A 15,041-nucleotide genomic window follows, 5' to 3' on the forward strand; every position below is an offset into this window, starting at 1 on the left:
AATAAAATTACTTCTCCATTTAGATAAAAAAAAAATCTTACCTATTCTGTTGTGTTTTAAAAAGTAGTTTAAAAATATATCCTAAATAATTTCTAAACTTCGGAAGTTATATTTTACCCATTGTGCCAGAAAGGTACAAAACGGTTGCGTTTTGCATTACACTGAAACCGCACACTCAAAGCAAACTGCTCTACATGGAAATACCCACAAAGAGGAAGTCAGCACTTCTTCACTGACAAGATTACATGCTGTATGTCCAATAACCTTAATGTGGAAAAACAATGCAAAAGGTTTTATGTGTCTGTAGAACAGTTTTAAGTATACATCGCCCATCAGTAGAAACGAAGTGTTGTATATTTAGTGAAAAAAGGGACCTTAAATCTGGTTTTCTTAGACATATATTTTTTTTCTCATAATTTAGAAAACACAAGGATTTAAATTAAATGAGCAATAATTATCATCTCCAAAGAAGAGCAAAGACAAACTAGGCAAACTTAGTTTTGCTGGTCTGCCATTAGCCATATAGCCATTATCACAGAGGTGTTTCTGGCATTTCAAAACCAGTAAAAGCCCAAAATACATACCCTTGACATTGGAAGGTCTGGAGAAGCTTTGGTGCTTCATATCAATGTCTTTGTTTACACAATGTGATTTTAACAATGTGATTTTGTTGTACAGAAAACACGAAGGGCAGGACTAATAAATGCAGAAATGAAAAAAGGAGCACAAAGTTTAGTTCATAATATAACAATGGCGTCAGTGTTTTTCTTGTGTCATAACAACGGTGTCAGTGTTCATTTTATTTAAGAAATAAATTCTACGTGATCTACCACCACAAAACAAAGAAGACCAAGAACATTTCGTTGACTTTAAGAATTACAATTCCTTATTTATTCAATGTAACCAATGTGGCTGTGTGCAGCTATATGGAGTTTTATAAACACACTAATGCCACAAAATGTCTCCCCACCACTTCCTTTTTCAATATTTCAGTCAAAGACACACACACGTGAAATAAGACAAATTCAGCAGTCCTCCTCTCTCTGTGAGATATAATGCGTGTGTGAATGTTGACAAGGACGAGCCGTCCTGCTGAGCTTGTGAAAAGCGGAGTATTGTAACTAACGCAGAGCCAAACACAGCCCTAGAAACACACAAATAGAGGCTGTTCCTGTTTTACTGACTATTATTTATTTATATGACACTTTGTAAATGACCCCATCCAGCTCTACCTGGCGATAACGCTGCAGGTGAGCTTTGAACTCTTTCTTGAGTTACTGAATCTTGACACGCCCACAGACAATGCAACGTTACATGCTGAAGAACCTACTGTTCTTTGGTTCCACCTCGGAATGATTGTTTTCTGGTTCGCAAACCAGTTTATGTCAGCGGAAACATGCTGAATGCTTCCAAATCTAGTTCACGAAATGGAACAGTTCCGTTTTCTTTGCTGGTGGAAAAGCGCTATGTGAAATATGGCTGAACTAACAACAAATGGTGTAGTAGAGACACTGTGTGAAATACGAACATTTACTTGTGAAATATGGCTGAACTAAAAGCAGAATGTGAAATAACGTTCCTACTCGTGCATGCACTTTCAGCATTAGGAGTCAGTCAGTCAATCAGTCAAGAAGCGAAAATGCATCTTCTAGGTCGGCCCGGTAGGAGGTCTGGCAAAAGTTTAATAAACAGTAATTTATTGTTGGGCGGCACGGTGGCGCAGCAGGTTGAGGAGTGTGGTGGAGTGTGGTGCTGAGGAGTGTGGTGTGTTCTCCCCGTGTCCGCGTGGGCTTTCTCCGGGTGCTCCAGTTTCCTCCCACAGTCCAAAAATGACGTGGAGTGGCAACTCAAAAGTGTCCGTAGGTGTGAGTGAATGTGTGTGTCTGTGTTGCCCTGTGAAGGACTGGTGCCCCCTCCAGGGTGTATTCCCGCCTTGCGCCCAATGATTCCAGGATGGCTCTGGACCCACCACGACCCTGAATTGGATAAGCGCTTACAGATAATGAATGAATAATTTATTGTTCAAAATTATTTTCTGTAAAATCCATCACACATATGGCTAATTAAAAGGTTTTGTTGTCCCTGAATGAACCTGTTTATTCTCCAATGAGCAGGTGTCCTACACAGGAATGGCTATGTTTAAAAAAGATGTTTTATAAAATCCCGGATACATCCAGGCCAGTGGGTGTAGGTATAATGCAGATTCATAAAATGAAGCAAAATTCATGTGAAATGGCCAAATGCTTTAAAATGAGTCAGTTTTGAGGCAGATTGAATGAAACAGTGAACACTAAAATGTGAAATAATGTAATGCACTTTATTATTTGACAGGCAACCCGTCCGTAACAATGAGCACTGGCACAAAAATTCAAGACTGGAGTATTTGCATGCACTGATTTTTGACACTTTGGACATACCCAAAAAGTGCATAAACAACATCAAAATTTTAATTTACAGACCAATCGCACTTACAACTGAAACACAGTAATAAATAGTTCTATTAGAGTGCTACCAATGTAAAAAATATATACAAAAATATAATCACTTGATCCTCCAAAGAAGAAGTATTTTCAGCAGTATTTTGTGTTTGCTTAAAGGGTCCATATCATAAACCTTTCTTCCTTGTCCTAAATGAAGGAAGATGTGTAAACATGATTAAAGGTTTGATACTTAGTATTCACTGTCTAATCAATATGGTACATTTATGTAAAACAAGCAAATAACTTCCTGTTTTTCAGGCTTTGTTTTGTGATATGATTATACACCAATTAAACACTTGGAACTTTACTATTACATGGTAGAGAAATTGCTCTCTCAAAACAGGCTTCATTTTTCATGGCATTGATTAAATGAGATTCTGTTCCCTGTTGACACGACTGTATCATCAATTCCTGCAATATTTAAGTGCAAATTAAAGCTGTGAATCTACCACATCTCAAAGATGTTCTATACAATTCATATATGTGTTGACTGTGAATGTCACTGAAATAAACACTGAAGCCATTGTCGTGCTAATGAAACCTGGCCGGCACAAAAATGTGTTTTTTGACCCAAGTAGCCATAAGAAGAATGGAATAAGCAAAGGATAAATGAATAGTATTAACAGGCCTAAACATCTTTATAATCACCAAAAGCCATAACTGTTCACATGTGGCAAGTTGTGTCTATGGTTTTATGATTTTGGTGCCAAATTTGGACACAGCAGATGCCAAATTTTGTGTCACAGCAGAATACTAGACTGTCCTGGATTGGGGAGTCTGCTGAAATATGATTGGCTGATTGTTCTTGATATAAATTTTGGTAAGTGCATACAGGGTGAGTCAAAACACTCTTTTATCTGTGATATGCTGCATGACCACCTTCTCATTGGAAAAACTTGCCCTTGATTCTATATGGCAGCTTTCAAGATGGCTGCCATGTTCCAGTCCTAAGAGACAGCCTCCCTTACCCATTACTTACTGGGGTATTTAGATAAAAGTGTGTTCTGCTAGTTTTGACTCACCCTGTATATTCAGTCAGGCAGCCTAGATCACTCAACTCTATCTGTTAAAGTTTAGTTTAGAAGTGTTTAGTTTAGTGTTTCAGCATGGACTACTTTTTGAACATAGCAAGGAAGCCAATTAAAACCAGTGATTTATGCAGTTTTTTTATCATATATAAAAAATACAAAAATACAAAAAGCGTATTGGATATGGTCCCTTTAAACATTCCAGATTTGTTAAGCAATATGCTGAAAACACTTCAAGGTGGCAACTATAATGTATTCCAGAGTCATTGTATCGTCTGTGTGTTTTGAGGAGGTGGGTGGATTATTTCCCTATATGTTAAGAAAAAAGGACTTTTGCATTCCCAAGAGCAAAGCACTTGAACTACAGATTTGACTTTACCCTCTACGTAACAGTAATACTTGTTTGGGGAAAAGGAATACTAGGTAGGACTGTACTATTGATAAGTGGTTAAAAAATAACATACAAATCAAAACCATCTGTAAGAGAGTGACACATTTAAACAATCAAAAACGTATAATAAAAAAAGTCAAGCCACATTTGAACATGGACCTGGAGATCATAAGTGCAAAAATATAAGGGTTCCCATCCACTATTAAGTGAAATATAGTCTTTAATACTGGGCCATTTTTTCTTTGATAAGACTACAGACAAGTCAAATTCAGATCTGTTCACTGATATTTCTAAATGTAGTGTTACCTAAGCATTCCCACAGCCGTTAGAAACAGAGGAAACAGTTTCCAATTTGAAAATTTCCAGTTGAGATGCTCACTAAAATCAAGAAGTTGTATATCAAGAATATTATAACCGAGTTTCGATTATGCCACAATGTTGCTGCCTTTAAAATAACTTTTTTTTCCTTTCTTTAAATGGAACACACGTATGAATTCCTAAATACCAGAAAACCCCTGTGGGCAGGCCTTTGTGAATAGAGGCAACTTTGGTTTTGAAGGGCATGGAGTGCAATCCAGTGAATTTCAATACATCTCTCATCTCTCTGGACCATCAGAAAGGCAGTCAATGCAAAAACAAAATAAGAGGAAAACGAAAAAAATACACTTAAAGCCTTCACTGAAGTCAAATTAAGGTCAATGTTCACTGATAATAATTTGCGTCCAGTCTAGTTGCCCATGCGTTCTGGTCATGGGGCTGAGTAGAGGATTTACACACTGCCAGTCTCTGAAATCCTCCAATCACAGTGACGATAACCCTTCACAGACCCTGGTTTGTGGAGACAAGTCTTGTGCTGGGTTGTGTGGAAGAGGTCTTTAGTCTCTGTCCTTTAGTTCTGACTGAGTCTCAGGTGTCTCTGCAAGACCGACAGCAGCGTGCTTTAAACTGGGGCAGAGGACACAGTTCGAGCTGTCTGACCTTCTCACAGTACCTAGTGCTGTCCTGGCACTCACCTGTGAACACAGCACAAGAACAATATTTTATTAAATGTTTGATTCTTTGAGCTACACTCAGAAATGTGTACAATGTGATAGGGCTGTCCCGAATACCATTTTTAGGGCTTTTTTTAGAGCCTGAATACAGATGGAGTGGAGCATTGCCTATATATATAAATGAATATTGGAATCTCAAAATTAAAAACCCAATACCTACCCGATGAACGAATATCCGAACAGCCTAGTGCACATTAAAAGTAGACTATAGTAATCCCTAATTATTTTTTCTTTGCGTTAAACATTAAACAGTCATTCTATAATGTTTTTCAGCTGGAACTATCCTACCAGTTGTGATATCCTACCAGTTTTTTTAATAGAGTAATTCCTAAGCTGTGATTTAGCGCAAGTAAATTTCACTTGGATGTGTCATTTACATAATAATATATAATATATCATTTACATAATAAATACTTATAAATGATATATTTTGTCACCTACAGGCCTAGTCTAATACATGTAAATAATAAAAAAGCCCCCTTGAAAAAGAACGCAAAGTAGCGAATCCGCGAAAGATGAACCGAGAAGTAGCGAGGGATTACTGTACATGTCAAGAATTTGTGGATATGTGCCCATTGAACATTTCACCTTCTGATAGATGTAAAAATCAAAGCTTGATTCATCAAAGTATGGCTAGTGTATAGAAAGAAATGAGGAATCAAACCCATTTTCTTCAAACTTTACCTTTCAAGTATATAAAAATCAGTAAAGGCCAAATGCATATTTACTCATGACACAGATATTGTAGATTTAAACCATTTTCTTGGCAGAAACAGTGCTGCTTATCTTCTCTGTGTTGCTCGGCTTTTGAAAATTGAAAGCAGCGGTCAAATTGATAGCCTGGTCATACCTCTGCCACAGGACAGAATGTTGCAGCGCTGCCAGCTCGCAGGCCGAGGTCTCCAAGCACAGTGGAGCTCACGCGCTGCTTTACCACTGCGCCGGTGCACACACGTTACATGACGTGACTGGAACCCATGGCGACCACAGGTGGCAGTGCACTGTGTCCAGGGGCCGACTCTCCAGTGCAGAGCACAGGCTTCTGTGGTGCAGTTTCGATGAGAGGTAGGCCTGGAAGTTATAAACAGAAAACAAATCATTTTTAGCCTGTAACGAGGAACAAAATGAATAACCGTGATTGGCTATTTACTCCAATTATTCTTCTTTATGTTTTGAAACATTGATAATGCTAATATTGACACTGTGGTCCACACTCCAGCAGCCTTCATACGGTCATGAAATTACAAAATAAAAAAAAAACCTGCTGAGAAATGAGCTGTTCTCATTTTAATTTATTTAAAAATGCTTAATACAAATACAGCTGACCACTGTGCTTTGCTATCAGCGTTGAAAACTGGGCAACCTCTGCTGATAAAGTCCTTAAGCTACAAATATTTTGATTGATCGACAGGCAAAACTATACCACAGAAAGGGCTTTGGTGGACTATTTTCCTTAGAGTAGGTTTAGTACAAAGAATGTGTTTAGTACACGTAAGTACAAAGATTGTGTACTAAACCTATTTAATACATTGCTGTCCCAATGCTTCAGGCACAAAAATCAATTTGATCCTTTATCACATGAGCTGCAGTAGAAAGTGGGAATGTTATGATAATACATTATTACTTTCAAATAGGTTTTTAAATATATTTTTGGTTGATTAAACAAACAAACAAACAAAAAAAAACCATTTCTTCCCTTTAAGAAATGTTACGTATAAATAACCGAAATCCAGCAAATACTCATTCGTAGTGAACTTGCCTTGGTTGACTGCTGCACATTCGGTGTGATATTCTGGTGCTGTTCTTGTCTTGGCAGAACACGTGCCTGTGCTGAAGTGCTTGCTGTGGTCCCACGCACGGCCCATGACACTGATTAAAATATTAATACCAAAATCTTAATGGCATTTATTTATTTATATGTTGTACTTTCATCAAGAAGAAAAAAATGAAAAGGGACTTTTTGAATGTTTCCTATTTCACCAATAACTTTTTTCATCAAGGGACAGTTGTAACTTCCTCAAAAAACTAATGTTACATCAAATAAGAAAAAACCCTTCCAAGACACTCATTACTAATTATTTATATTCTCACGAAAACAAAAGGAGAAGAGCAGTAAGCTGCAAGCTCTCAATAAACGAAGCACACGACAGTTAGTGCACATGATCAATTTCATAGCTAATAGTAAACTCGAATGCAATGCAGTACAGTGTTTATTTAGGGTCGAATAAGTCTTTAATCTTTATGGTAAACGTTCAGAAAACAATCATTTAGCTTTCATCAACAGATTATTATAAATCAATGTCTTTTGCAATATTTTGTATGGTACAGATTGGTGTGTTTGCCTAAGCTGGGAATCAAACCCTCACCTGTGGAGGAATACACTGGACTAGCTGTTTATAAAAGCTGATCTCTCCTGAACACAGGAAACTTAAAATAAAGATTACTTCTCGTAAATAAACATGAGAGTTTATAAAACTACGAAATTTATTTCAATTTTCAGGCTTAATCTGTATGAACGCCTTATTTATTTAAGCATCTGTCTTACTCTGTTCAAGGCAAGGCAAGTTTATTTATAGAGCACCTTTCTTATATAAGAGTAAATCAATGTGGTTTACATAAAAAAAAAAAACTGTTAAATTAAAAGCAAGAATAAAAATCATAAAAGTTAATTAAAACAATTAAAATACATAAAAAGAGTAAAAGAAAACATGATAATGATTCATTTCAGTTTAAAATGATACAGTTAAAGAAAAGAACTAAAGTGCTGTTACAGAATAAAAAGTTCAGGGTATTTTAAACTGAGCTGTACGCCTGTTCAAACAGGAATGTTTTAAGTCTTGATTTAAAAGTGTCTAAAGTCGGGACTCTTCTAAAATTCTCAGTCAGCTGGTTCCATTTAAGAGCAGCAGCTAAATGCTGCTTCTCTATGTTTAGTTTTGACCTGAGGCAGGACTAACTGACTAGTTCCTAAAGATCTGAGAGCTCTGCTCGGCTCATCTCTGTAGCAGATCTGATAAATACGCTGGTCTTACACGATTAAGACTTCTATAGCCCAGTAATAACACCTTAAAGTCTGTTCTATAACGGACTGGTATCCACCACAAGAATATGAAAATAACGGTCAAACCTTGTTGCTCAATTGGAAAACATGTTCCTGTTATTCATCATGAATCATACAACCAAAGAACACCCACCGGAGTGATGTTATACTCACAGGGCCCCAAGGTGTTGTTGCCCAGCTGACACAGGGCTGATTGTTACACTGTCTACTCTCCGCTGGCCTTCTTCCAGCCCCCAAACATAACCCTTCTCCTAAACAAGTCACGCTGCGGCTCTGTTGCCCACCACCACAGCTCACAGTGCAAGCTGACCAGGATGACATCTGCCATCTGATTCCAGACAGGAGACAAAATAGGAAAGACAAATAACGAAAGAGTTAGTTTCAGAGTTTTTGTACGGTCAGATTGTTCAGACAAATGTTTAAGTTATTAACACAGACTATGCCTGGAATACATACACAAATACTGAAAGGAATTTTACTTTCGTGAGTGTACACAGAAACAAAGACGTCACAGATGAATGTGAACTGGCTATTTAGTTACTGCAAAAGGAACATAATGACCGGTCTGACTAGACAGGAAGCTCATCAAAAGAACAGTGGAAAGCTCAGTAAAACTTGACTCTGTGAAGTCTAGCTCCCTACAATCCGCTGCCCAGCATTTGTCTAGCAAACTTTTGATAAGAAGGTACTGGATATCACTGGCTAAAGTTCAAAAGAATGAGTAAATTAATGAGCTATATCTTAATAAGGACATTCTTTTGAAGACATTTCCCACTTGCTCTCAAATTATGATACTACATTTTGCTGAGAAATTAAGAAAAAAACACTGAGTAGAGAAACAGTACAAGTGCTCATACTTCCAGATTTATACATTTGCTTGATACAACTAATCAATAAACGTTCTAACAAGATTAGTATCATGCATAAATCTGCTCATATGTCAATGATTTTGACGAACAAAGATATAAGTGACACTTAGATGTATGTCAAATGCAAGTGTAAAGAAAAACGGAAAAAAACTGTTCTTAAAGTAATTAAACATATTATTCCACACTACACAGAACAGTGGCAGCACACAAGCCCCTCATTAAAAACACATTTTTGTGAATTTAGTGGCATAAAATCCTTAAGCATTGATCCATAGAGATGTGGTATAAGTGGCTGGGCATGTGTGATGCATACCACGAGAACAGATCAGGACTAAATTATTGGTCCAGTCAATGATTATGATAATGCCCTGTAAATATATCACCTTTAAAAAAAACAGTGTTGAGTTTGTAAGTCATAAGGAATTTTTTCACACTCCTGGTCACATCTCTCACATCAAAGGACACAGCCTTTGAAAAATAATAATAATAACAATGAAAAATAATTAAAACATGGTAAATCTAATCCTAAAACTTGCCTAGTGTTAATGTTATTGTGTAACTTATATCTGCAATCTTGGAAATATCTGACGTGGCTGATCATCCAAACATCTGCATACTACTGCATTTCATGATCCTCAAATCACCATGCAGTACCATGTTTGTACCTGTGGCGGCAGTGTTGTCCATGGCAAGAATGAGATGTCTGCAAGTTGTTTGTACACGAGGAAGTGCTATTTTCATCAGCATCAGGTTTGCAGATAAATCCTGTTGAAAAAAGAGTGCAGAATTTGGTTTTAAAGGTGCAAAAGTTTAAAAAAAATGTGCTGCCCTCATTAAACATACAAGACCATATCATAACTACTCTGTTTTTAAATACATAAGTGCTTCAAAAAAATCTCAATATAAAGCCATAGTGCCCTCAGTCCTTACAAACCAAACATTAACTACTGTTCAAATATTCAAAAGAAACTCTTTTCTTCTATTGTTTTCACCACAATAAAAGTCCAGACAAGTAATATATATTATGAAGATAAATCAGACTGTCATCCAGAAGCCTTTACAGCCTTGTGATGTTCTACATGTAAGAAAGTGACTCAAAAATCACAAAAACATTGTGTTCATATGTGGTTTGGATTCCTCTCAAAGTTCAAAGCCTCTTATTCACTTGCCTTAGATTAAAAAAGGCCTACTCCCTTATCTTTTTTTGAAATCCTGTCTGAATTCACTAACTGTTGAAGGATTCTGGAAGACAGTCCAGTACATCAGGAGTGAACTTTCAGTGTGCTTTGTTCTTTGCACTCACTTGTGTACTATATAATCAAAGAGTCACCACCACTTCAATACACGCACTAGACACTACCTTAAACTGAGGAGTTATGGAGGATGCCCAGTGGGTTATATGGTAATATAAACAGGAAATTACCCTTTAGGGTATTACCATTTAGCTGATCAAAGTCTTTTAAACTATGTACCTTAACATTAAAATGTATAGAATCACACACATTTCAGATAACTATTTAAATTAATAATACTTTATACTGTGTAAATTAAAATATTAAATACAAGACACCAGAAGGTATTGTAAAATGTCAAATTCAATATGTCCAGTTTTTTTGGAAGCAACAAGAAGTGATAAACCTATTATCTCCTATTTTGCTAGTTATATGAAATCCCTCCCTACAAATTAGTCAAAACCTATGGATTTATTACAAATATGGTTTTACGTACAGTATATTAATGTATACAGTAATTTCACACTACAGCAGTGCAAGGTGAGTCTTACAGTTCACAAGAAACTACTTTTCACCTGAAATGATCTCCTTAACCATTTAAATGCAAACTTATTAACCAGTTCCTACTACAAAGCTTTAAGGCTAATCTAATTCTTAAGGAACAGACTACTATAATTTTTTATGTATTAGGTTATTCAGACGTCAGACACAGAAATATTTAGAACTTGAAAGGGTTAAAACCCACTGCATTATTAAAAGTTATGTTTCACTGCTGAAGCAGAGAATGATTAACTGACTGATCTCAAAGGAAAAATATTTCCTCCTTTTGTATGCTAGTGAATCACACCTATTAACTGTGAACTGCAGCTTATCGATTGCTTACAGCCCTTGCATTCAAACATCAACTTTGAACGGATTTAGTTAAACAAGTCCCTCATGTCTAGACACACCTAGGCCAAAACACACTGAATCATTTTCAGAGTGCTGACAGCGCTAGTGTGGAAGATCTGTTTTACCTGTTATTTGCACTTGAGATGACAGTGAATTGGAACCCAGATTATTTGTGGCTATGCATGTGTATAGTCCAGAGTCTGTCTCTCTTGGAGCTTCAATGTGCAGGGAGCCGTCTGGCATTAGGCCTACTCTGCCACGACACAGAACATAAAACTACTGAAAGAAACACAAAAAACGTAGATTTCTTGACAGTATTTTAGATGGCCAAGTGCTATTGTTACAGTCAAACAAAACCCAAAGTCCACTCCTACCTGCTGCTGTTTGTCAACTTCATCCCATCTTTTGTCCAAATAATAGCTGGTTGTGGGTTGCCTTGTGCTTGGCATCTTAGTTCCACACTGAAGGCATGTTTTGGCACGAAAACAGGACTACCAACATAGGCCACTATTTCATTAGGAAACATGTGTCTTCTTGAAGCCTTCTGTAAAATGACAGGACTTCTGGGATGTCCTCGCCATTGTCTGGTTGAATGGGATGCCACTCGTAAAGCAGTTTTTTGAGAAGTGGATCCCTGAGTAGAGAAGTCTTGTCTATTGTTGGGTTCTAGTGTGGATTCATTATTCTCCCCGATGTTCTTGGTTATTTCCTCTAAGAGCTGAGAAATAAGCCCATCCTTCTGAACGCCTTGGAGTCCCCCAGACAAATTCCGAGTGACTTCATCAAGCTTTGCCATGTCTGCAACCAAAACCTGTGGACTCTGTGGATCTAGTACTGCATCTTCTTCCAGAACTGACCCATTTTTCTCAGCAGAATCTAGCAGTTCCTTAGAGGCATGGCCCTCCAAGGGAAAATCCTTTAAGTCAAGCAAATGCTGTACTATAGCATCATAGTGATTGAAAGACAGCATTTCTTTGGCTTTCTCCTCAGACACAGATGAGATCTGATGAGTCTTTGGTGAGCTCTTAACAACATCTGTAAGCCAGAAATCAGATTCTGGAAACAACACCTTCTGCTTGCCGCCAATAATCTTCAGGACAAAATTCTCCTGTGCTTGGCCTGCAATGCAAGTGTACATCCCCACATCTGATGCTCGGACCTGCTGGATCTTGATGTAACCTATGTGAGATATGGAAACATGAGGCAGAAGAGCCAAAGGCTTTCCATCCTTCAGCCAGCGAATGTGTCCCTTGCGAAAGTGACGTGTAGGGCAACGGAGCACAACAGAGGTCCATGGCAGTAAGTAGGCATATCCTCCCACTACAAAGTGCAGTTTTGGGCCTTTCCTCCACTGAATATAGACCTTCCTCTGAGCCAAGATCACAGGATCTGGTCTTGCAGCTACTGGCTTGAAGGATTCTGTAAATAAATATACACATGTCCTGTTACTTTGAGCCAACAGATCATCTGCTTAATCACTGATTCACACCTAACAATTAAAATAAAATGAGAGCGTAATCCCAAAAGCGCTATTGAGACCTGCAGCTAAGAAGCCATGGTGGAGGTGTTTGCTCCTTTGGCAGAATCCATTTGGCATTGCATTACAGCTCCATTTCTTGTAATCAGTCTTTTGGATTGTCCTTAGATTGCTCCCTTAATTCTCTCTCTCCTCTTGCACTTTATACTTATGTCTTCAGCTATCTACTCCCTCACTTAAAAAAAAAAAAAGCTAATGAGTAACATATTTATATGCCTTGCAGAACTGTTTCTGGCTTGTAACATGGATGACAAAATAAACAGTTTAAGAAATAAAGAAGTGTCAAAGACAATAGAGCAATAAATAACATTATATGTGCCTTAACTTTGGCTTGCGGGGATTCATCAGAGTCAACCTGGAATGTCTTAATGGGTGCTGAGGTTCACTGTCTGAAAATTAACCTGGCATTTAGCCCAAGTTCACTTACTCTCACAGGGTCCAGCAGAGCACGATCTAGCAGTAGATGGCTTTGGGATTGAAGCACATGCATCTGGAACCAAAGTCCTGGACTGTCCATTCTGCCCTTTCCTCCTGCACATCACGAGAAGCCTCTGGGTCCCTTCACCACAGGTTGCCGAACACTGGACAAGCAACAGATACCCCCACTCATTCACTACACACAGATGACTGTATCCAGTAACTGGGCTGTGGATAGTTTGTGGCCAGGAGCTGTTATGCTAACCCCACCATGAACTGCACTCTGGTTCACTGAGGGCAGTGAGCATTCCTCAGGCCCAGTAGTTCACATACATCAGCTATGAATTTCTCTCAAAGGAAAAGGTGGGGAGAGATGCTACTTGCGTTGGATCCTCCACTTAAACAAACTACACAGTATTACAAGTGGCAGTGATACAGTATATCCTCATGTAACATTTAAACACCAGACCTTAAGTTGAACTTGGGTGTTATAGTAAAAGAGAAGAGGGAAAGCGGGTCATATTTGGACAAACCTGTGCTTTATGTTAATATTACTTAACCTTGCTTGGGCCAGTGAGGTCATCCTAAAGCCAGAACAAATTATTCAACAACAGACTTGCCAAGAACTTTTAAGTGTGACAGAGTACACAAAACACACAATAAAACAGCGTGAGTCCTGCAGCCGCACAAAAAAGTATGAATAGCAATAACAGGGTAGACAGAATTTTGAAACTTGACCAGGAACACAAGTTCACTTGCTCTACTGGAGAATGTATGTGTCTGACCTGTGTCCAATCTGTGAAGACCCACTGAGCAGGGCAGTCTATCTGGCCGCAGGGCTGCTGCATGGGCAAACCCGGAGAGGGACAGAAGGTCTCAGGTAAATCCAGCACACTTCCATCGGCCATTCTTTGCTTACAGACAACCTCTCGCTTCTGAGTGCCACCTCCACATGTATGAGAACACTGTGGACACAAATCAAAACAATTCTACTTGAGCTCACCCCACCTTGGCTTCCACAGCTATTACAAAGTGATGAGCCAACATTTTAGCATGGAGTGAACTCTGGGAACTTAAAAAAGCTCTTTAGGGATTGCTTTCTTAAATGTTTCTTGATTTTGCTACAGGGTCAAGTGGAGTTTGACCAAAACATATCGATGCTGTCATAAGAAAAATCTGTTAGTACCTTTTTTTATGGATCAGAAGTTTTAGAAAGTCTAGCTTAAATTGGCAGATACATTTACTGTGTCAGGCTGCAGATACAAGGTTTTCTTATGACCACATATGATGACATAAACCATGTATCACTGTAACTCTAAATCATACTAGGACATACTAAACACTGACTGAAATGGGTACAGTCCAGGAAAACTCTAGCACACAATTTACAAACAACGTCAGTATATTTCAAGGTACAAAATTACATTTTTACGTTTCCTCAGTGGCAGTACTAGTTTGTGTGACATAACATAGGGGAGGTTGCGGGCTGCACACTGTAACTTTTATTATGCTGTTTAGAAAAAAATACTCATAAATACTCACTGTTTCAACTTATTGTTTTAATACTTTTAGTTCAAAAAAGGAGTTTAAAATGTGCTAGACTTCACCTACCCTAGCACCCCACCCTCGCTATACATTTGTGTGTGTAAAAAAGAGGCAGGCTGCTCTTGTAAGCATATCAGCGTACTATTACCATAACTGCATTCAAAGAACTAAACTTGATCCCTTGAGAAAGGGAAAATTCATATTCAAAATCAAGGGCAACACAAAACAAGGTGGGGTTATAATATCAACAGAAGCACATGGTGAAACGGACAGGAATACAGACAATGGGGATGCTCATGTGAATGTGACACCATAGAGGGCAACTGAGCCACAATACTTGTGTTCATTTATTATCCTCGTTGTGTCAACGTTCTATGCTGTCCACTTAAACGATGACGGGCAGTTGCCCATATGTCGCCTATGCTTAAATCTGCCACTGAGTTTCCTAAAATATAAACTGTACCTGGTGTTTTTTCCTGCATATATATTTTGCCCACAGGACCAAATATGTTTAATCAGGCAATCAAATCTGCAGTGA

The 15,041-nt window shown here is 38.1% G+C and overlaps 1 protein-coding gene across 1 annotated transcript in view; it reads right to left on the reverse strand.

Moving 5' to 3' along the window:
• Nucleotides 1-9,546: 9,546 nt before the first annotated feature.
• LOC136707298 (ADAMTS-like protein 1) overlaps nt 9,547-15,041 on the reverse strand; it is a 147,673-nt gene continuing 142,178 nt past the window's right edge. Inside the window, exons 18-22 of the mRNA XM_066681284.1 lie at nt 13,744-13,923; nt 12,969-13,122; nt 11,379-12,423; nt 11,130-11,252; nt 9,547-9,646 (exon numbers count right to left, since the gene is read on the reverse strand). Of these exons, the coding sequence (XP_066537381.1) occupies nt 11,222-11,252; nt 11,379-12,423; nt 12,969-13,122; nt 13,744-13,923 (1,410 nt within the window). The 3' untranslated portion in view covers nt 9,547-9,646; nt 11,130-11,221. The remainder of the gene's footprint in view (nt 9,647-11,129; nt 11,253-11,378; nt 12,424-12,968; nt 13,123-13,743; nt 13,924-15,041) is intronic.

Source organism: Hoplias malabaricus, chromosome 9, assembly GCF_029633855.1.
Source record: "Hoplias malabaricus isolate fHopMal1 chromosome 9, fHopMal1.hap1, whole genome shotgun sequence".
NCBI classification, from domain to species: Eukaryota; Metazoa; Chordata; class Actinopteri; order Characiformes; family Erythrinidae; genus Hoplias; species Hoplias malabaricus.